The sequence below is a fragment of the Oncorhynchus mykiss genome, chromosome 10, assembly GCF_057628025.1.
Source record: "Oncorhynchus mykiss isolate SJ-2025 chromosome 10, ASM5762802v1, whole genome shotgun sequence".
Lineage (NCBI taxonomy): Eukaryota > Metazoa > Chordata > Actinopteri > Salmoniformes > Salmonidae > Oncorhynchus > Oncorhynchus mykiss.
Window position 1 is genome coordinate 41,704,910 of NC_143031.1, and position 22,486 is coordinate 41,727,395.

The 22,486-nt window shown below is 41.8% G+C and overlaps 1 protein-coding gene across 1 annotated transcript; it reads right to left on the bottom strand.

The window, feature by feature from the left end:
• Positions 1-19,398: 19,398 nt before the first annotated feature.
• Positions 19,399-21,749, bottom strand: LOC110533111 (trace amine-associated receptor 13c-like). The gene has a single exon (XM_021617205.3). The coding sequence runs from the start codon at positions 21,747-21,749 to the stop codon at positions 20,757-20,759; it is 993 nt and encodes a 330-aa protein (XP_021472880.1). The 3' UTR covers positions 19,399-20,756.
• Positions 21,750-22,486: the final 737 nt, after the last annotated feature.

A 22,486-nucleotide genomic window follows, 5' to 3' on the forward strand; every position in this document is an offset into this window, starting at 1 on the left:
ATATCAATACTACCACCCCCCCCCCCCCACACACACACACACACACATCTGAATGGTAGGAGTGTGTATAAGCATTTGTTCCTGCCCAGCCCATATCTGATTACTAATCATAGTCTGTTACGTGATTCAGTGAGTTGGTTATTTAAGTCAGGTGTTAGAGCTAGGCTGGGACAAAACCCTTCCTACAGTACAGTGTTCCAGGTTGAAACCACTTATGTAGTTGAGACGGGATAAGACTCAGGCACACTCACTGGTTCTGGAATAGAGAAGGTGGAAATAAGGTTTGCAATTTTCATCAAGAATGCCTAGCCCTATCTTCACCATCTAAGTTTGCTAGCTAGTTAACTAGCAAGCTAGACTGTTGATTTATAAATGCAAAGAAAGCTAAACTTGCTTTTATGAATTTCTAATGAATTTAAAATGGCTAGACAAATACAGTAGATGGATAATGTAGCCATCTAGCCAGGCAAATCAAATCAACATGTATTTATACGGCACGTTTCAGACATGGAATGCAACACAATGTGCTTCACAGGAAAATAAATGATAAAAAACAATGAAAACAAAAGCTTAAATATTTACTACACAACAAACAGATAAAAAACAAAATAATGACAAAAACTGAACAACTAAAAAACATCCTAAGGAAAAGCAAAGCTAAAAACATGTGTTTTAAGGTCCCCTCGGGTTCTCTGGCAGGCTATTCCAGAGGATGGGGTCATAATAACTAAAGGCGGCCTCTCAATGCCTGTTGGTTCTACGGTTTGGGATTGTTAAAATACCACTGCCAGAGGACCTGAGGGACCTACTGGGTACATAACTTCAAAGCATGTCTGACATGTATTGAGGTGCACAATCTTTTAAAAACCAATAGAAGAATATTAAAAGGAATTCTTAAACTCACAGGCAGCCAGTGCAGAGACCTTAAAACTGGTGTAATGTGTGCTCTCCGTCTGGTCTTGGTCAGTAGCCATGCTGCAGCATTCTGTATGTTTTGCAGTTGACTAATAGCTTTCTTGGGTAGACCAGACAGGAGAGCATTACAGTAGTCAAGTCTGCCTATAATAAAAGCGTGGCTGAATCTCTCTGTATCAGCCTGAGAGAGAAACAACCTCACCTTGGTAATGTTCCCCAGGTGGTAAACAGCTATTTTGGTCACATTCCTAATGTGTGATTCAAAATTCAGTTCAGAATCTAAAATAACATCTAGGTTTTTACCTGGTGTTTTATCTTTATTGCCTGTGAATTCAAATGTGCGGCCAGATTCTCTCTCTGTGCTTTGACTGCAACAATAAATACCTCGGCATTGTCTTGATTTAGCTGGAGGAAGTTGTGAGCCATCCAAGTACTTAAATTATTAGTACAGTCTGATCATTTATCAGTGGAGCTAAAAATCCTCTGGTGACACAGAAATGTAAAGGCTTGTATCATCTGTGTAGTAGTGAAAATCATTGCTGGGCTTCCTGATAACGCTGCAAATGGATAACATATATAAACCGTACCCAAAATAGAATCTTGTGGAATGCACATGTGATATATATTTTCTTTGAGTTATGTTTACCATTTTTGCTAGCTAGATAACATGCGTTGCCCAAGATAGTTCACAGAATTGTCCATTTCAACAACCTTAGCCAATTTATAATGACTACATTTAGCTAACATTGGATAGTTAATTCAGAGATTCTTACCTTTGCCTCGATTCGGCAGTCTTGTCCAGATCATCATGGCCCTGGTGAGTGATGTGAAGCTTGAGACAGGCATTTGTAGTTCTGTATGATAGCCACATTAGCAGTTAATTAGCATTTAATTTTGGAGGGTAAATACTGGCCGAATATATTGATAAAAGTCCCCTTTTCCGAGAGAGATTTACACGGTTATAAAAACCTACACAAAACACAGCCCTTGTTTGAAGTTTCTAAAATCCATAATTAATAAAATGAATGGTGTAACAATGATTGTAACCATTTCCGTGTATGACTGCTAGGTTTTATGGGTATTATGGCTCATAATGTGGTAGAGGTAGACTATTATCTGTAAGGACCCTCAATTGAGTAATGAATTTGAAGCACAGATTTGACCACAAGACCAGGGAGGTTTTTCAATGCCTCACAAAGAAGGGCACCGATTGGTAGATTTGTGAAAATGAAAATAGCAGACGCTGAATATCCCGTTGAGCATTGTGAAGTTATTAACTCGGCTTTGGATGGTGTATCAATACACCCAATCACTACAAAGATACAGGCGTACTTCCCAACTCAATTGCCCGAGAGGAAGGAAACTGCTCAGGGATTTCACCATGAGGCTAATTGTGACTTTAAAACTGTTGTGATATGAGAAGATAGATCAACAACATTATACATTATAGTTACTCCACAATACTAACCCAAAGGACAGTGAAAAGAAGGTACCCTGTGAAGAATTGTATTTATTCTAAAACATGCATTCTGTTTGTAACAAGGCACTTAAGTAATACATCAAAGAATATGGCAAAGAAATTCTATTTTTGTCCTGAATACAAAGCATTATGCTTGGGGCAAATCTAACATAACACATCACTGAGTATCAATCTTCATATTGTCATGCATGGTGGTGGCTACATCATGTTATGGGTATGCTTGTCATTGGAAAGGACTAGGGAGTTTATTTTTTACAAAAGGAAATGGAATACTGCTATAAGCAGAGGCAAACTCCTAGAGGTAAACCTAGTTCAGGCTGCTTTCCAACAGACACTGGGAGACAAGTTCACCTTCAGCAGTACAATAACCTTAAACACGAGGCCAAATCCACATTGTAGTTTGCTCACCAAGATGACATTGAATGTTCCTGAGTAGTCTCGTTACAGTTGACTTAAATCTGCTTAAATCTATGACTTGAAAATGGCTGTCTGGCAATGATCAAAAATTAACTTGACAGAGCTTGAAGAATTTTCAAAAGAATAATGGGCAAATATTGTACAATCCAGGTGTGCAAAGCTCTTAGGGACAGATCGTAAAATAATTTGAACATCCTACCCCCTATTTAGAGTTAAATCCAAATAATGTTATCGACCACAAGTCAAAATAACTGTAGCGACCCTATGTTTATAAACGTGGATATCGACTTTGCCACTTGAGCATGCTTTTGAGGCACAGTCGATGACACGCAGGGCTATGGGCCAGAAGGTTGACGGTTCACCATAGATGAGCTCACTCTCCCAGTCTGTTTTCATTTCCTTTTCATTACTACACGATCAGAGCCGGCTGCAGACAATGATCCACTTGAAGAAAATCTGATTTTCAACATTTCAACATTGATGATGCCCTATTTATAATTATATAAAAATATATGAAATGAATTTTCCACCAACAGGTTTCTGTGCCAATGCACCACATAACCAATAAACAAAGCATACTGACTTTGGGCACTTCAACATCATGGTTTGCGTTTTCAACATCACAATAAATAGACTATGTTAATAGAGGCAAACAGAAAATGCATCCCTTGTACCGAAGACTTGGCTTGACAATCGCCGAAAGTCATTAAATATTTTGGTGTTTTGTAACAGATGTCTCTTTCCATTCATCAATTGCACATTTTGGATTGATTGATTTTATTTGTCAGTTTAAAAAAAATGATATATAATGAACACAAAGATTTTTTAAAGTGACCGAGATCGCACAATAAAGTCAGGGACTTATTTCCATTGTGTTCTCTACTTTTTACATAAATACATATGTAATTACATATACACATTACGGAGATTGAGACAAAAAACATATATAATTTGGACCACCCCTCCCAACAGTACATTTCGATCTGTCCCTTAGAGACTTACCCAAAAAGACTCAAAGCTGTAACCACAGCCAACGGTTCTTCTAAAAAGTATTGACTCAGGGCATGTATTTCATTTGTAATACATTTGAAAACATTTCTAAAAGCATGTTTTCACTTTGTCTATATAGGGTATTGTATGTAAATGGTTGAAAAAAAAATACAAATTTAATCAATTTTGAATTCAGTTTATAACACGACAAAATGAGTAATAAGTCAAGTGGTACTAAAACGTTCCGAAGACACTGTAGCTGAAACTGGTCTGTGCTCCACATTTCAACGGGTAAATTTTTCCAGCAAAGCCAAATGTTTCCACCATAACACTGCCATCCAGTGGCAATGAAGAGAATAGCAAAATCAGCTCTGTCCTTGGCATCGAGAGAACAGAACCTTGAATTTGTGTGCATGCAAAAAATATAGTCATTAGGCTCAGAGAGAGAAAAAGGTTATAGTTGATCATAATGGCTTGTGCATAATCACGTTGCCAAGGTAACAGACAAATACAATCACCCTAAGGCTTTTATGATCAATATCAACAAAGGCAAAACCTCAGGCCCAACCCCTTCATTAAAGGAACCTGCTGACAAACAACATACATATCATAGTCTGACAGAAGTGACTCTTCTCAATCAACCCCCCCATGCATGAGAGTGCTACCTTGAGTTACCAGAATATGACTCTGCAAAGTTCTGCCTGTGCTGGTGAGAGGAGTACAACCATCTGCCACACAGTCACAACCCAGCAGGTTTCCCCCCAGCACACACAGCCATTCATCAACATATTAACATGGGTCCTGCCCTTAGCCATACGCCTCTCACAAGGCTAAATGAAGTCTGAGAGTCATTCCATCGTAACAGATGTACAAGACTACACTAGATGTCCTATTAAGGTTCTCTACAGTTTAACCTGAACACTGGCAGAGAAAAATAGGTTATCTGATGAAAAATGCTTAACTAATAGGATAGTCAGGAAATACTGTATGTGTAATGGAACACACAGTGGAGAGTGCAGTGAGATTTACTGTGGACACAGGGTAGAGACACACACCTTAATATGATTCAGGCAGGCTCTCTCACCTGGACTGAGAAAGGAAACCGAGAAAAGAAAAACTAGACAATCGCAGCTGGAAGAGAAGCTAGTTTGAACATTGGCTCTGCAGTATTTCTTCTAATAAAGAACTGATAATAAATAACTACTCTCAACCTTCACTGAATAATATATTTTGGGCTTTCTCTCTCTCTCTTTACATTGTATGTGTGTGTGTGTGTTCACTGCCAAAGTTTCAATATTTCAACCTTTTTATTGGAAAAGGGAAAATAACAGGCTATTATATCTTTACAGCCCCTTGCAAAATGCACTGGAAGCTTATCTCCCCATTGACTTTCCGCATTGCCTTAGAAGCTCTTATCTCCATGTTTCTCTGTGAATGGTCATGCTAAGATACAGCCAACTGTCACTGTGTATGCAGTCTGTAGTCAGCGATAAATACAAAAAGCACACACAAGGGAAAATCTTTAAGATAATTAATCTTTGATACAGGCAAGGTTTTACATCAGTCTCTTACAGCTAAGATAAAGGGGGAATTGTTAGGGAAGATGTGATTAACTATTTCTGTGCAAGTGTGTTGATCCCAAAAACAAGATATGTGTGTTTCTGCATTGATACAACCCACACACGCACATTCCAACACCCGTTAGAAGATTGAGAGCCAGTACAACCATAGAATCCCTGCCAGGGAACTTACAAAACTGTTTAAATTCAGGAGAGTCTGAATGAGGACTATAATGAGAGCACTGATGTTGGCAGCTTTGCAGAAAGCTTATTTTGCAACAATCTGTCAGGATGGAGGAAGCCAAGCATTATTTTCTCTTCATCTCCATAAGCATTTATAATTGCTTTCCCAAAACAAATGTTTTCACTTTAGCTTTTTGAGCAACTTAATCATCACAAAAAGCAGTATGCCAGATAATCTAATGGTATGGAAATGAAAGTATAGTGTTATTTGTCAATCCATCAATGAAAACGCCATAACCTAGACCTAAACACTAGACAAGTTGTAAATGACAATGGATTAAGTAGACACCGTCACCCCCCACCCCACCCCACCACCTGCAAGGTTTGAGCAAAGATCCCCCCAACCCCAACCAAAAGTACTTGATCATTACACAGGTGCTGGGGGGTTGGGTGGGGGGGGACACAATAAAAGGCCGCTCTAACATTTTTGTCACACAACACACACAGTCTCACACACACACAGTCTCACATTTTGAGAGAGCGTGCAATTGGTATGCTGACTTCAGGAATATCCACCAGAGCTGTTGCCAGGAGTATTTCTGTCTGTAATAAAGCCCTTTTGTGGGGGAAAACTCATTCTGATTGGCTGGGCTTGGCTCCTCAGTGGGTGGGCCTGGCTACCAAGTGGATGGACCTATGCCCTCCCAGGCTCACCAATGTCTACGCCCCTGCCCAGTCATGTGAAATCCATAGATTAGTGCCTAACAAATTGAGTCAAATTGAGATGTTCATATGCTATCAGGGGGGCCCGACCTCCTGGAGTGTGTGCTACGCCAGTGCAAAAAACATTCTTAGTCTTGTGACTTCAAAAATGAAGAGGGAGCTGTCCACTGTTCCTAGTGCTGAATAGTGCTTCCATCTTGTGGCTTTGACCTGCTACTGCAAACTTGCAACAAAGGATAATACTCACCCAGACATTCAGATTGATTTAATAGTGGAAAGAATGCCAGCTGCTTTGCTGTGAATAATTGCCGTCTTCATGCTATCAAAAATATGTATTTGTGAACAGACATGGAATGGACTATGGGTCTTGTGAACACAGGCTCATTTTCAACTTTTGCTCCTATCCTTGTCAACTCCTCTCCATCCTTCCCTTCATACTCTCCCATTGAGACAGGTAGAGTCAGAGCCCTCCTAAGGAGCACCATCTGTCCCATGCTCCCCTCTCCCTGGTGTGTGTTTGCGTTGGCATACACACAGAGAGATGAACCATTCATCAGGCCCTGTCCAGCCTAAACACTCACCAACTTGAGGGCACATTAACCTTGGGCTGTGGTGCTGTGCTGCTATGAGAGAGAGAGAGAGAGAGAGAGAGAGAGAGTCTGTGGCACAATATGTTCATCCCAAACCGGATGTCAGGATGTAGCTTGAAAATTGTGCAGCTCCGGTGGCCTGGTTTGGTGATCTTAATGTTGGTAACAAAAACAGGCTAGACAGGGTGGTAAAGGTGGCCAGCAAGGTCAGAGAGCAAGTAGTTATGAGAGTACAGTGGGGCAAAAAAGTATTTAGTCAGCCACCAATTGAGCAAGTTCTCCCACTTAAAGATGAGAGAGGCCTGTAGTTTTCATCATAGGTATACTTCAACTATGACAGACAAAACTGAGAAAAAATCACATTGTAGGATTTTTAATGAATTTATTTGTAAATTATGGTGGAAAATAAGTATTTGGTCAATAACAAATGTTAATCTCAATAATTTGTTATATACCCTTTGTTGGCAATGACAGAGGTTAAACGTTTTCTGTAAGTCTTCACAAGGTTTTCACACACTGTTGCTGGTATTTTGGCCCATTCCTCCACGCAGATCTCCTCTAGAGCAGTGATGTTTTGGAGCTGTTGCTGGGCAACACGGACTTTCAACTCCCTCCAAAAATTTTCTATGGGGTTGAGATCTGGAGACTGGCTAGGCCACTCCAGGACCTTGAAATGCTTCTTACGAAGCTACTCCTTCGTTGCCCGGGCGGTGTGTTTGGGATCATTGTCATGCTGAAAGACCCAGCCACGTTTAATCTTCAATGCCCTTGCTGATGGAAGGAGGTTTTCACTCAAAATGGCCCCATTCATTCTTTCCTTTACACGAATCAGTCGTCCTGGTACCTTTGCAGAAAAACAACCCCAAAGCATGATGTTTCCACCCCATGCTTCACAGTAGGTATTGTGTTCTTTGGATGCAACTCAGCATTCTTTGTCCTCCAAACACGACGAGTTGAGTTTTTACCAAAAAGTTATATTTTGGTTTCATCTGACCATATGACATTCTCCCAATCTTCTTCTGGATCATCCAAATGCTCTCTAGCAAACTTCAGACGGGCCTGGACATGTACTGGCTTAAGCAGGGGGACACGTCTGGCACTGCAGGATTTGAGTCCCTGGCGGCGTAGTGTGTTACTGATGGTAGGCTTTGTTACTTTGGTCCCAGCTCTCTGCAGGTCATTCACTAGGTCCCCCCGTGTGGTTCTGGGATTTCTGCTCATCGTTCTTGTGATCATTTTGACCCCACGGGGTGAGATCTTGCTTGGAGCCCCAGATTGAGGGAGATTATCAGTGGTCTTGTATGTCCTCCATTTCCTAATAATTGCTCCCACAGTTGATTTCTTCAAACCAAGCTGCTTACCTATTGCAGATTCAGTCTTCCCAGCCTGGTGCAGGTCTACAATTTTGTTTCTGGTGTCCTTTGACAGCTCTTTGGTCTTGGCCATAGTGGAGTTTGGAGTGTGACTGTTTGAGGTTGTGGACAGGTGTCTTTTATACTGATAACAAGTTCAAACAGGTGCCAGTAATACAGGTAACGAGTGGAGGACAGAGGAGCCTCTTAAAGAAGTTGTTACAGGTCTGTGAGAGCCAGAAATCTTGCTTGTTTGTAGTTGACCAAATACTTATTTTCCACCATAATTTGAAAATAAATTCATTAAAAATCCTACAATGTGATTTTCTGGATTTTTTTTCTCATTTTGTCAGTCATAGTTGAAGTGTACCTATGATGAAAATTACAGGCCTCTCATCTTTTTAAGTGGGAGAACTTGCACAATTGGTGGCTGACTAAATACTTTTTTGCCCCACTGTATTCTAGACTGTCCTGATCACCCTCGGGTTGTCATTTTAGACTTCCCAAACTCAAGAGCAACAGATCCAATAACTCTTTTATCCCACAGGCGGTAAACTGTCTGAATCTGCGACTGTAGCCGATCTCATTATTTGACTTATGTGTATACTCTATCTGTTGTATGGTTGCCTCAGTTTGTAATGTTGTCGTCATTGTTTAACCCAGACTGCACAACACATTTCCCAATTGCGACAATAAAGATATGGATTGATGATTGATTAATGAGGTTAACAATATTTCTATCTTCCTAACATTCTTTTTCAATTCAGCTTGAAGATATGAACCATTTACAATACCTTGGGTTCCCAATTGCTTACTGTGTACTGCAGTTACTATTGAATCCCGGCCGTAATTGTCAAATATATTCTCCCAAATACTTGCTCCATCCCCAGCCAGGCAGTCACATGTGAAATCTTACCTTGCCCATGGACAATCTCTATGAGGTGGAGGAAGAGGAGGAGCAGGAGAGAGGAGGACATTCTGGACTGAGAGGAGAGTGGATTTGCTCTGTTCTGGTAGTCCATAGTCACACAATGGGCATCTGTAATCACAAGTAGTCAGCAACATAGACATATTGAGAACATCTCTGATGAGTGACGTCTAGTTTAGCTGTTTATTTTTCAGTTATTAGTAGTGGTAGTGCTTCATTCTATAGCTAGAGCACTCCTGATATATCCAGGAGTGAGAAGTCTACCTTTTGTTGTCTTTATCTGTTGTGGTCTAGTACGTTTTTTTTGCTAGCTAGGGCCTTCTGCTTTAAGTGCTGCCTGCCTTCCAAGTGGCCTACTTGGTGTGTGAACTGCTGACTGCTGATCATTTGCAGATACTTGTTGACACATCAACCATGATCAAGGGGCAGGACAATTTGTGACTTGTTTTGGTAATCAGTGGTTGTATAGGAGGGGGAGTGGTTTCACCTCTCATAAGCAATCAGCAATCTGTACAGGGAGGTGTGCTCTCCACCTCTGCTAGGTAGTTAGCAATTAGTGTTAGTTCTTCAGTCTCCCCTGGTTTCTCAATGGCATCTGTAAGTGGTGGTCATGTCGGTGACACTTTTGGTGCAAAACTTAGACCTTTGCCTAAAGTTTTGTAGAGTTGTTCGAGGAAGGAAAGAGAGGAAGGCACCACACCCCTACGTCACTTGAGTAACTTTCCTAGTTAATTTCAAATGATCAATTTAGATATTTTGTAGCTATGTCAACTATGTGTGTGTTTTCTATACCTGTTCGCACATCTCCCTGTAGGCTTTAGTGTACCCTGCGTGCACAACCCATGTGGAATTACGGGTCTATTTGTGGAATTATGTAATGTGATTTTTAAACTGTTTAATGAAGGAAACTCCAATTCCCTTTGGAGTTTAACTAAAACACTGGCCCGCCCCATGAGCACAGACATTGATCTGGCGTCATGGGACAGCCCCATTCTGCTCTTCCGAATATAAATTCCCAAGGTGGGGGTTATATTCAGACCACGCTTACCTCAATTACGAGAGGGCTAAGGTTTGAGCCCAGACCAGCTTACCTCAATAACCGAGAGGGCTAAGGTTTGAGTAGATTGCTGAATTCTTAACCATACCACGTGGTTAAACTCTGGGACTATCGATACAGACAGAATAAGAACAAATATTTGATACTAATTACTAGTCTGCAGCTACGAAACATCTATTCTATAACAACATTGCTGAATGTTACTCGGAACTAACCATTCTAACCATGGCAGAGAGAGAAGGCAGACAAACTCTCCAACAGAAACAAACTTTCCAACAGATCACAATGACATACTGAGTATAAATAAATATATTGATTGCAATTATTCCCGATGAGTGAGCGTTCATGTGCAAAGGATTAGCATTTACATTGTTATAATTATCAACTTTGTAGTGTCATTTCATCTCCGTCGACCCCCACTTCCCTTTTGTCCACCAAGCCGCGATACCGGTTTATCCCACTAGGGAGACTCCGCTATCATATCTACTTTTTGTTTATTTTTATGCATTTCTGTGATTATTTAGTTAGTAAATAAATTATTTAAGACAATTGATGTATGGATGATTCATAGTGAAGACGGAGATTGTGCAGATAACCAACAATTTACGACGTTTGGAATGAGACTAACGTGAGGTAAAGAATAAGTCATTAATTAGAAGACTAATTGATAAGATATTAAAATATCTGAAAGTTATAATTTTCCTAATATAACTTTGTAATCTGAATATTTTCCTTAGTGCGCCGACTTCCTAGTTAATTACATCTTCCTGATTAGTTAATCACGTTATAATAATTACAGAGAATTGATTTGATAAACAAAACAGTCTTCAGTTTAACCTTTTTGGGATAGGGGGCAGCATTTTCACTTTTGGAATAATAGCGTGCCCAGAGTGAACTGCCTCCTACTCTGTCCCAGATGCTAATATATGCATATTATTAGTAATATTGGATAGAAAACACTGACGTTTCTAAAACTATTTGAATGATATCTGTGAGTATAACAGAACTCATATGGCAGGTGAAAACCTGAGAAAAATCCAACCAGGAAGTGGGACATCTGAGGTTTGTAGTTTTTCAAAGCTTTGCCTACCGAGTACAGATTGAGATATGGATGTGGTTGCACTTCCTAGGGCTTCCACCAGATGCCAACTGTCTTTTGAAAGTTGAATGAGGATTCTACTATAAAAGAGGGGCTCATGTGACCTCTTTGAGTCAGTGGTCTGGCAGAGAGCCTTGGTCTCATGACGCGCACTCCAGACAGAGTTACCTCTCGTTCCAGTGCTTTTCTGAAGACCAAGGAATTCTCAAATTGGAACATTATTGATGTTTTATGTTAAAAACATCCTAAAGATTGATTCCATACCTCATTTGACATGTTTCTAAAGAACTGTAAGATAAATCTTCGAGTTTTTGTCTGGAAGAAGTGCCTGCACCTCATGAAGATGTATTACTGGGCTGAACACGCTAACAACAAGTGGCTATATGGACATAAATGATGGACTTTATGGAACTTTATGGAACCAATCAGTAATTTATTGACGACCTGGGATTCCTGGGAGTGCCTTCTGATGAAGGTCATCAAAGGTAAGTGAATATTTCTGGTGTTGTTTCTAACTTTGTTGACTCCAAAATGGTGGATATTCCTCTGGCTGTTTTGGGTTCTGAGCGCCGTTCTCAGATTACGCTTTTTCCGTAAAGTTTTTTTAAATCTGACACAGCGGTTGCATTAAGGAGAAGTCTATCTTTAATTATGTGAATAACACTTGTATCTTTTATCAATGTTTATGAGTATTTCTGCAAAATCACCGGATATTTTGTAATCAAAACATTACTGCACGTAAGGCGCCAATGTAAACTAAGATTTTTGGATATAAATATGCACATTATCGAACAAAGCATACATGTATTGTGTAACATGATGTCCTATGAGTGTCATCTGATGAAGATCATCAAAGGTTAGTGCTTTCGCTGTAAAGCATTTTTGAAATCGGACACGATGGGTAGATTAACAAGATGTTTATTTTTCATTTGCTGTATTGGACTTGTTAATGTGTGAAAGTTACACATATTTTAGCGGAACCCCTGCGCTAGAAAGGTTAATGATGCCAAAGACATGACACTATTCAGCCCCTACCCAGATGGTCATGCACCATCGCAATCTTCTCTCTCTCTCTCCCTCAATTCTCTCTTCTATCCCATCATCTCTCCCTTCTGCTAAATCCTCTCCCTTCTGCTAAATCCTCTCCCTTCTGCTAAAGCCACTTTCTACCACTAAATTTCAAGCTTATGCTTCGAACCCTAGGAAACTCTTTTCCACCTTCTCCTCCCTCCTTAATCCTCCACCCCCTCCCTCCTCCTTCTCTGTGGACAACTTTGTCAACCACTTTGAAAAAAGGTTGACGACACCAGCTACTTATTCACTCAGCCTATTGAGTCCACTGGTCTCAAACACAGAACTACCCTACGCCTTGACTTCTTTCTCCTCTCTCTCTCCAGATGACATCTTCCAACGAGTGAGGTCTGGCCACCCGACAACCTGCCCGCTTGACCCCCCCCCCTTCCCGTCTCCAGACCATCTCTGGAGACGTTTTCCCAATCCTCACTTCCCTCACCAACTTATCCCTGACCACTGACTGCGTTCCCTCTGACTTAAAAATGACCTGAGTTGCTCCCCTCTTCAAGAAACCTGTATCCTTTTCTTTCCAAAACACTGGAGCATGCTGTCTCTGATCAACTTTCTCGTTAACTATCAGAACGATCTTCTTGAACTTAACTTGTCAGGCTTCAAGACGGGTCACTCAACAGAGACTGCTCTTCTCTGTATCAAGGAGGCTCTCTGCACTGCCAAAGTTGACTCTCTCTCCCGTGTTCTCATCCTCCTAAATCTATCCGCTGCCTTCGACACAGTGAACAGATCCATCAGATCCTCCTCTCCTCCCTCTCAGGGCTGGACGTCTCAGGCGATGCACACTCTTGGATTACATTCCTCCTGGCAGGCCACTCCTACCAGGTGACGTGGAGAGGATCTGTGTCTGCACCATGTACTCTCACTACTGGTGTCCCCAGAGTTCGGTTCTAGGCCCTCTTCTCTCTATACACCAAGTCATTCGGCTCCATCATATCCTCACATGGTCTCTCCTGTCATTGCTATACGGATGACACTAAACTACTTTTCTCCTTCACCCCTTCTGACACACAGATGGCGACACGCATCTCTGTGTGCCTGGCAGATATCTCAACTTGGATGTTGGCCAACCTACTCAAGCTCAACCTCGAGAAGAAGGAAGTGCTCCTCCTCCCGGGAAGGCCTGCACGCTCAAAGCCCTCCATCACGATTGACAACTGCAAAGAAGTGCAAAGAATCTTGGAGTGACCCTGGGAGACACCATGTTCTCTGCAAACATCAAAGCAAGTGACCCGCTCCTCAGGGTTCATGCTCTACAACATCCGTAGAGTACGATCCTATCTCACACAGGAAGCGGCACAGGTCCTAATCCAGGCACTTGTCCTCTCCTGTCTAGACTACTGCAACTCACTGTTGGTTGGGCTCCCCGCCACCAAACCCCTGCAACTTATCCAGAATGCTGCAGCACGCCTGGTGTTCAACCTTCCCAAGTTCTCTCATGTCACACCGCTCCTCCGCACACTCCACTGGCATCCAGTCGAAGCTCACATCCACTACAAGACCATGGTGCTTACTTACGGAATAGCAAGAGGAACTGCCCCTCCCTACCTTCAGGCTATGCTCACACTCCAACCCGAGCACTCCGTTCTGCCACCTCAGGTCTCTTGCCCCGAGGGCAGCTCCCGTTCAGCCCAGTCTAAGCTCTTCTCTGTCCTGGAACCAGCTTCCCCCTGAAGCTAGGACTACAGAGTCCCTGCCCATCTTCCAAAAACATCTGAAACCCTACCTCTTCAAACAGTCTCTTAAATAATCCTCCTCCTCACCTCAACCCCCCCCCCCCCCCCCCCAATAAATTTTTTTAAATTAACAAGCACTTGCACTTGACCCCCCACCCCGCCTTCTAGCTCTGACTCTACTGATAGCTTTGTTATTGAGGAAAAATGTACATTCCATGCCTGTGATATGTAGTTGTCACACCTAGATAAGAGTGTCTGCTAAATGTAAAATGGTGAGAAAACTGTGCCATGCTGAGGCAGAGCCAACTCCCTACAGGAACCTAAGTGATAAAACTGACCTCAATCTGAAATACAATTAGAGAGTTGTGCAGCTTTTCCAATCCTTCTGACCACCATGTCCTCTGCTAGATGGTAACGTCATGCAGCTCCTAAAATCAATAAGCACAGCTTTACAGTTTAATATCCTTTCCTGCAAACTCCAGCCACATCCGAATGAAATGTTATATTATGCTAAATCATTGTGCAAGAATTTAGGATCAACATTTAGGGAACAGGTATAGCCTTCTCCATGTACTGTTTCACATGTGTTAACTTCAGTCACATTTTCAGTTGGGAGGATGTTGGGAGGATGTTGGGAGGATTGGAGAAGCGTTCATAACCAATGGCATGATAAATACAGCAGATTACTGAATCCTTTGGCCCACATCAGGCGGATGTTGAGACCATGGCCATCAGATAGCTGGACACCTTTTAATTGGTGGCCTGCTTTTATGTGTAATTATGTTGAGAGCAGAGAGGTGCATCCAGTACACAAGTACCTGCCTCAGTTGCCTAAGTGCCTTTATATTAGCTCTCTACAGCCACTCAGTCAGTCTGAGTCACATGGCAACGGAGCCGAATGGCCAATCGAAAGCTTTTTACATTATAATGCACTGCTTACCCATTACAGGAGGATAGAGAAGCACAGTGACTAATATAAACAAGGACTGGCTTAATAGACCATAATGATAAAGAGCTGCTATTAACACCCCTGCAACCTGAACATTCATTTTTCTCTCTCAGACCCTGCTTTAAATTCACTATCTGTCACTGTATCTCTCTCTAGTTCTATCTCTTGGTTTGCTTTGGAGGGCCCTTTACAGTAGACACCAACATGAACAGTGCTGTAGTTCGTTGACGACTAGCTGAGTATGAAAGTAATGATTTGAAACTTTCTTCATGCATTTTACATGACAATACAAACTTACCGTGGTCGGTCTGTAGTGTTGCACAGTGTTTGGGAATAAAACCTCGACCTAAGATACCGTTTAAACAATTCTTTACACCTAAACTCAGCAAAAAAAGAAACTTCCCTTTTTCAAGACCCTGACTTTCAAAGATAAGTTGTAAAAATCCAAAGAACTTAACAGATCTTCATTGTAAAGGGCTTTAACACTGTTTCCCATGTTCAATGAACCATAAACAATTAATGAGCATGCACCTGTGGAACGGTCATTAAGACACTAACAGCTGACAGACAGTAGGCAATTAAGGTCACAGTTATGAGAACTGAGGACACTATAGAGGCCTTTCTACTGACTCTGAAAAACACCAAAAGTAAAATGCCCAGGGTCCCTGCTCATCTGCGTGAACGTGCCTTTGGCATGCTGCAAGGAGGCATGGGGACTGCAGATGTGGCCAGGGCATTAAATTGCAATGTCCGTACTGTGAGATGCCTAAGACAGCGCTACAGGGAGACATGACGGACACCTGATCGTCCTCGCAGTGGCAAACCACGTGTAACAACACCTGCACAGGATCGGAACATCCAAACATCACACCTGCGGGGCAGGTACAGGATGTAAACAACAACTGCCCGATCTGTGCTCAGACTGTCCACAATAGGCTGAGAGGGGCTGGACTGAGGACGTGTAGGCCTGTTGTAAGGCAGGTCCTCACCAGACATCACCGGCAACAACTTCGCCTATGGACACAAACCCACCGTCGCTGTACTAGACAGGACTGGCAAAAAGTGCTCTTCACTGACGAGTCAAGGTTTTGTTTCACCAGGGGTGATGGTCGGATTTGCTTTTATAGTCAAAGGAATGAGCGTTACACTGAGGCCTGTACTCTGGAACGGGATCAATTTGGAGGTGGAGGGTCCGTCATGGTCTGGGGAGGTGTGTCACAGCATCAATGGACTGAGCTTGTTGTCATTGCAGGCAATCTCAACACTGTGAGTTACAGGGAAGACATCCTCCCCATCCTCCCCCTCATGTGGTACCCTTGCTGCAGGCTCTTCCTGACATGACCTTCCAGCATGACAATGCCCCAGCCATACTGCTTGTTCTGTGTGTTAGGCTGCAAGCCTAAATGGCAAGCCAGGAATGTCAGTGTTCTGCCATGGCCAGCGAAGAGACCGGATCTCAATCCCATTGAGCATGTCTGGGACCTGTTGGATCAGAGGGTGAGGGCTAGGGCCATTCCCCACAGAAATATCCAGGAACTTGCAGGTGCCTTGTTGGAAGAGTGGGTTAACATCTCACAGCAAGAACGGGCAAATCTGGAGCAGTCCATGAGGAGGAGATGCACTGCAGTACTTAGTATCTGGTGTGGCCACCAGCTGCATTGACTGCTACTTTTGATTTTGACCCCCACTTTGTTCAGGGACGAATTTGATCCATTTCTGTTAGTCACATGTCTTTGGAACTTGTTCAGTTTGTCTCATTTGTTGAGTCTTGTTATGTTCATACAAATATATACACATGTTAAGTTTGCTGAAAATAAACACAGTTGACAGTGAGAGGACGTTTATTTTTTTGCTGAGTTTAGATACACCTGTGTGATCTTCCCCCTTTGGGGTGTGGCCCCTCCATCTCCTAAGCAACCATTCTACTACCCAAAGCCTCTTGTCACAGCAGCTCTCTGACTGGGATTTCAACACAGGCTTTTTGTTATGAATAAGGACTAACAAATGACTTTTCTCTTGCCAGTTAATGAAAGGTAACAATTGCTAGGAAGGAACTTATTCCAAAACAGCTGGATGTTGTATTACCTGTCCGACACGTTCCAGGTCCAAAACAGAATGTGAAAATGACCACACTGCACCCCCATCCATCCACCGGTAAATACCTCTGTCTGTCCTAGACGTCCTCAAACAGTTGTCTGCTGTACATTCCACCACAGAGCACAAGGGCAGGAGAAAGTAGAAGTGAGTGAGGTGAAAGGAGAGAAGCAGCGAGGGAGAGAGGAGAAATATTGAAGATCATTCTCTATTATCTTGGCTGCATATTTGTTGCGCTCTTTCTATGTTGAATACAGGCTACTGAAAAAATAATTTCCTTGCTCCCCATGAACAATCTAGATGCAGAGAGAGAGTGAGACAGAGAGAGAGAGCAAGAGACAGAGGGGGAAGAGAGAGGGTAAGGAAAGATTGTGGAGAGAGAATAGCGGAATAGGGTATTACTTGTATTACAAGCCCTGCTGCCTTGTCCAGAGAAGAGGGCTCTCATCCTTAACTAGAATTGAAAGGAGGAAGGCATTTATTTTCTATACCTGTAGGTGTCCTAGGTATTTCCAGACAAAATGTAATGTCTCAAATGTTTGTTTCTTTCTCAAAGCTCATTATGGATGCCCTGTCTGACCCACTCCTGCCAACATGACAGTGTGCACATGCGATCGTGCATGACACTTCCACTCATCCTTTTAAAGATGGAATGAGTTCAATATTTTTGGGGGTTATATGCAGCTAGATATTCAGTAATAGTTCTCATTCCGTGTTTCCCCTAATTTAGACATTTTATTGAATGCTCCTTTACGATTCAGTACAACAAACACATTGTATTATATATCTCCGCGGATACAATTACAAAAACACCAGTTTGTCTCCAATTAGGAAATGGTCACACACACACAGGGGACTTGCTGTTTAAAACTGCAGGTGGCATCATTTTCATTAACCTTTCCCCCATCAGATCCAGGAATTGGGTGACCATGAGAACAACATAGCACTCATATCAATTATTAACATGCCAGGGGCAGAGGGAAGAGAATAAAACACAGGCTATTAATGGATCTATGGAGGGAGGCAGACATATCTGATAATGACCATCACAGGGACATCAAGCCAAGCCTTCCCGGACAGGGGCACTTTACTGATGAGGGATGGGAGGAAGTCAGCAGAACTTCAAGGCGTCTGCCTCCATGTGTCTCGCTGATGTCCTCTAAGGCTCAAACCACTGTCTGTCTCTGTGTGCCTCCGGTCATCCGCAGTAGATGTAATGCAGAATATCAAGAAATTACTAAGCGCAAGTACAGTATACATTACATTCAAATATAAGTATACTATCATGTATATCAAATAATATAATTTCATTATTTTGGCGCAATAAGATTTGATACTGTTACATGAAATCATAATCATTGCTTGCTGTACCAGCGATTTGGAGAGGTGGGAGTTGAATCTACACTAATTTATGCATTTTTTATTCCCATACATTACCGATACTGTATTTCACAGCCTAAGTTGATGTATGTTCATATGGGCAGGCCGATGTTTAGCCACTTGCATAAGCGAAACATTGCCAGAGCAAAACGGTTGAGTTAAGGGGGCGTGCAGGCTGGGCTTGTGTAGTTGGGGGGGGACTCCATCAGCGTAATGAAGGCTGGGCACACCCTCAGACACAGAGCACTCTACAGAATTACACAGCAGGAAAAATTACCCTGGTGGGTCAGGGATCAATTGATTGGACAGCTGGGGCACTGCCAGAATGAGGTGGTAAACATTGATAATAGTTTAACAGTTTTCCTGATTTGGCCTCATTTTAGATTTGGCTAATTAAGAAATACTAGCTGCCAAGAATGAAGTAAAATGTGAGTTATTTTCAGGGTGTGGTTTGATGGGTGTCTCTTGTATGCGGTCTCTTGTATGTGGTTAGCTTTAGCCAGCTCGTGTGTGACTGTGGCAAAGTTGGTTTGAATTTGGATAGCCAGGCTCTGGGGATAGTTAGGAACCATAAAAAATTACACAATGTAAATGTGCTAATATTTTTATATGAATTTAAAAAATTTACAGTTGGTTTGAGGTTTTTAAGTCATTGAAATTTGGAGCTACTGACCTTGTACATTTTGTAATTTACTGATGGTCCCTAAATAGCCCCACAGAGATATCGAATGTCAAACCAAATTAACCATGGGCATTGAGGCTGGATGAATTGAGGCTGTTCTGAGGGCAAAAGGGGTGGAAGGTGTTCCTAATGTTTGTCCCACTGTGTGGGAAAGATGCTGTCCACAGATAAGTCCTTAGAAACAAATGTGCTGGGCTATTAAATAATATTAGTAAAGAACAAGAAGGCCCGTACACTGTTAAAGCTCCCAATTCCCTGCTTTATTGACAACGTTTTCCATTGAAAACGGATCTTCGTCAGGTCAAACAGAGTTACTCACATCCCAAAACATACACATTTAACCTCACATAACCATTGTTTTTGCACCCACCAAAAACAATCTCTAACAATGTAATAACAATGAGATGGGTACACGTAATAGTTGCAGAAAATAAGATGCTGTCCATGTCTTGTCATATATATTTAGGAGTGTAGTTCATTGTGTTGCCCATAGGATGGCACTGTTGCAGTATGTTACTTGACTGGATGCACCGATCAGTGATATATATGTATGCCATGCAAGGCCATAATCAAATGTTTACTTCCCTGTTAGTAATTTGGTAGCTTGTCAAATTCATCATGCATCTTGATACATCCTGCATACATCACAATTTTGATTATTAGAATTAAAAAAAATGTAACCTTTATTTAACGAGGCAAGTCAGTTAAGAACAAATTCTCATTTACAATGACGGCCTACACCGGCCAAACTCGGACGACGCTGGGCCAATTGTGCACCGCCCTATGGGACTCCCAATCACAGCCGGTTGTGATACAGTCTAGTGACGTCCCTAGCACTGAGATGCAGTCTTAGACCACTGCGCCACTTGGAAGACACTTTTTTAATCCAGTTTGGTCAAGTAAATTACCGGAAAATACCTTTTAGGTGTGGTTTCTATAATTTAACACAATATAAAAGAAAATTCAAAGTCAAACAGCTAAGTTGCACTTATACTAACTCAATGATCAATAGCTAGCATACAGTACAGCTTCATTTTGATCATCTACACGTATGTAACCAACAAAAGCAATACATATGTCTGTGAGAGTTCACTTTGCGTTTTGTCATTCTGATTACACTTTTCCCTGTCTAGAAATCTGTCTGACTCTACTGAATGAATGGCACCACGGTGCTGTGTGTCTGTTATTACATGGCTAGTATTTTAAAGCCATCTCTTTCTCTACATCATAATGATATCCTTGCATTAAAACTTGTTGTCCAAATATAATAAATTGCTGAGGGAAAATTACACTGTTGAGTCATTCAGAATGTTGTATTGGAGCTGTAACCACACTAAATCCAACACACACTTGAGTTGTTCCTGTTGTCATTTTTTAATGACACAGAACAACAGCTGTCCTTAGGATACAATGTCAACATTCTTAGTAAACCTGCAGTGCTGTTTTCTTTTACAGTATAACCAACCGATTGAATTGGGCCCTAAGTCATCAATACAAACATGCAGCAATAAGCAATAACATATATATTACATAACTTTCTATAGCACAACATACAGTGTGTACCTACAAGGCCACTCTGTATTTAAAAAAAAATATCTAACAATTTTCTGGAAAGAGATTTATTAAGGAGGATGAGGGTGCCAGGATATGTAAGGTTAAGATGTGTCTTACTGCTGTTTTGAACCATGGGTAAAACAATGCATAGATCAGAGGGTTAAGGAATGAATTAATGTACACAACCCAGGAGAGAAATGCTATGATGACATCTGAATGTGCCAGGTAGTCCTCAGAAAGTGAACCAACGTAATATGTGATCCAACCGACGAGGAACACCGATAACACAACCCCCAGTGTTTTGGTTGCCTTACTCTCTGACATCTTGATCCTGGTTGTGATATTCATCACTTTTACTTGAATTCTTGCCACTTTGAAAATGTTCATGTATAAGCATATAATAACAGAACAAGGTGCAACAAAGGAGACAAAAAGGTCAATAATTCCCCATGTAAAACTGATAATCAACACACATTCTCCATGGCAGTTCTTGTGTGCCTGAGAACGATACCATTGACCATTACAGTATAGAATAACAAGATTATATATAAAAGAAAATATCCAGGTTAGGAATATAGAAGTCACTGTTTTTCCAATAGTTATTTTTGAAATGTAGAGTAAAGGATCACAAACAGCAACATATCTGTCAACAGCTATGATGACTAAATTGTATAGAGATGCAAAAATGACAGAGAAAACAATCCCATGAAAAACTGAACACATTGTTTCACCAAGATACCAGCATGACTCGATGACTTTGATGCCCTCCACTGGAATCACAACAATCCCAACCAGGAGATCTGACACAGCCAGAGAGAGGATGAGCAGGTTCGTTGGAGTGTGGAGCTGCTTGAAGTGAGAGATGGAGATGATCACCAGCAGATTCACAAACACTGTGAATGATGACACAGAGAAAAAAAAAAGGTGCATGAGTATATTTTCTGCTATGGATCGCTCCTCCTTAACGCAAGACGAGTTGTGGAGAGGAAAACAGTATTGTACTGCTTGATATCCATCCACTTCACTGAACGCCATTGGGAAGTAAAAACACTGTTCTTTTCAATTGAGTGCAATGAATCAAGTGTTATTTCTTAGTGTAGATTCATAGTGTATCTGATCTAAATAATAAACCAAACTGTGCAGAGCAGCTTTATTTATATCTGAGTTAGATATAGGAGTGTGTGTGTGTGGGGGCGGTACACCCATTGGAGCCCAGCCCTCTTATCTATTATATTGAAGGAGATTGCTGATGTATAATGAGCTACAGTAAAACAAAACATCTTGGCATGAACCTAGAACTTGTTGTTGTTGTAGGGATGGTTCATATATATTTTCTAATCTGAGATTTATAATGGCATCAACATAAAAAGCTCCCCAGACCAGATCCCCAGGCCAATATAGCAACCACATGCAGTAAGCACCACACTATTCACCGTGGTGACCACATCTACTGCAGCTCACTCTGAAGAAGAGGACAGAGCCCAGAGACAAGAGGTCAACCAGGTTACCCAATCCCATGACCACATATCTACTGAGACTGAGCCACCCAGACTTCACACCCCTGACTGACCAGGACCGGAGCAAAGTAGAACGAGAAATCAATCCACATCATGTGCCTTACTGAGAGGCCTGACATTACTAGTCCACCCCACGATGTGATGCATCATCTGCACTTCGCCACCACTCTACAGGGTTCTGTGCCACTGGCGAGAATAGGTGTGGTTTTCTACCTGCCGTGGGACCTTCCTGGACTCTGATCAATTTCCGCCACT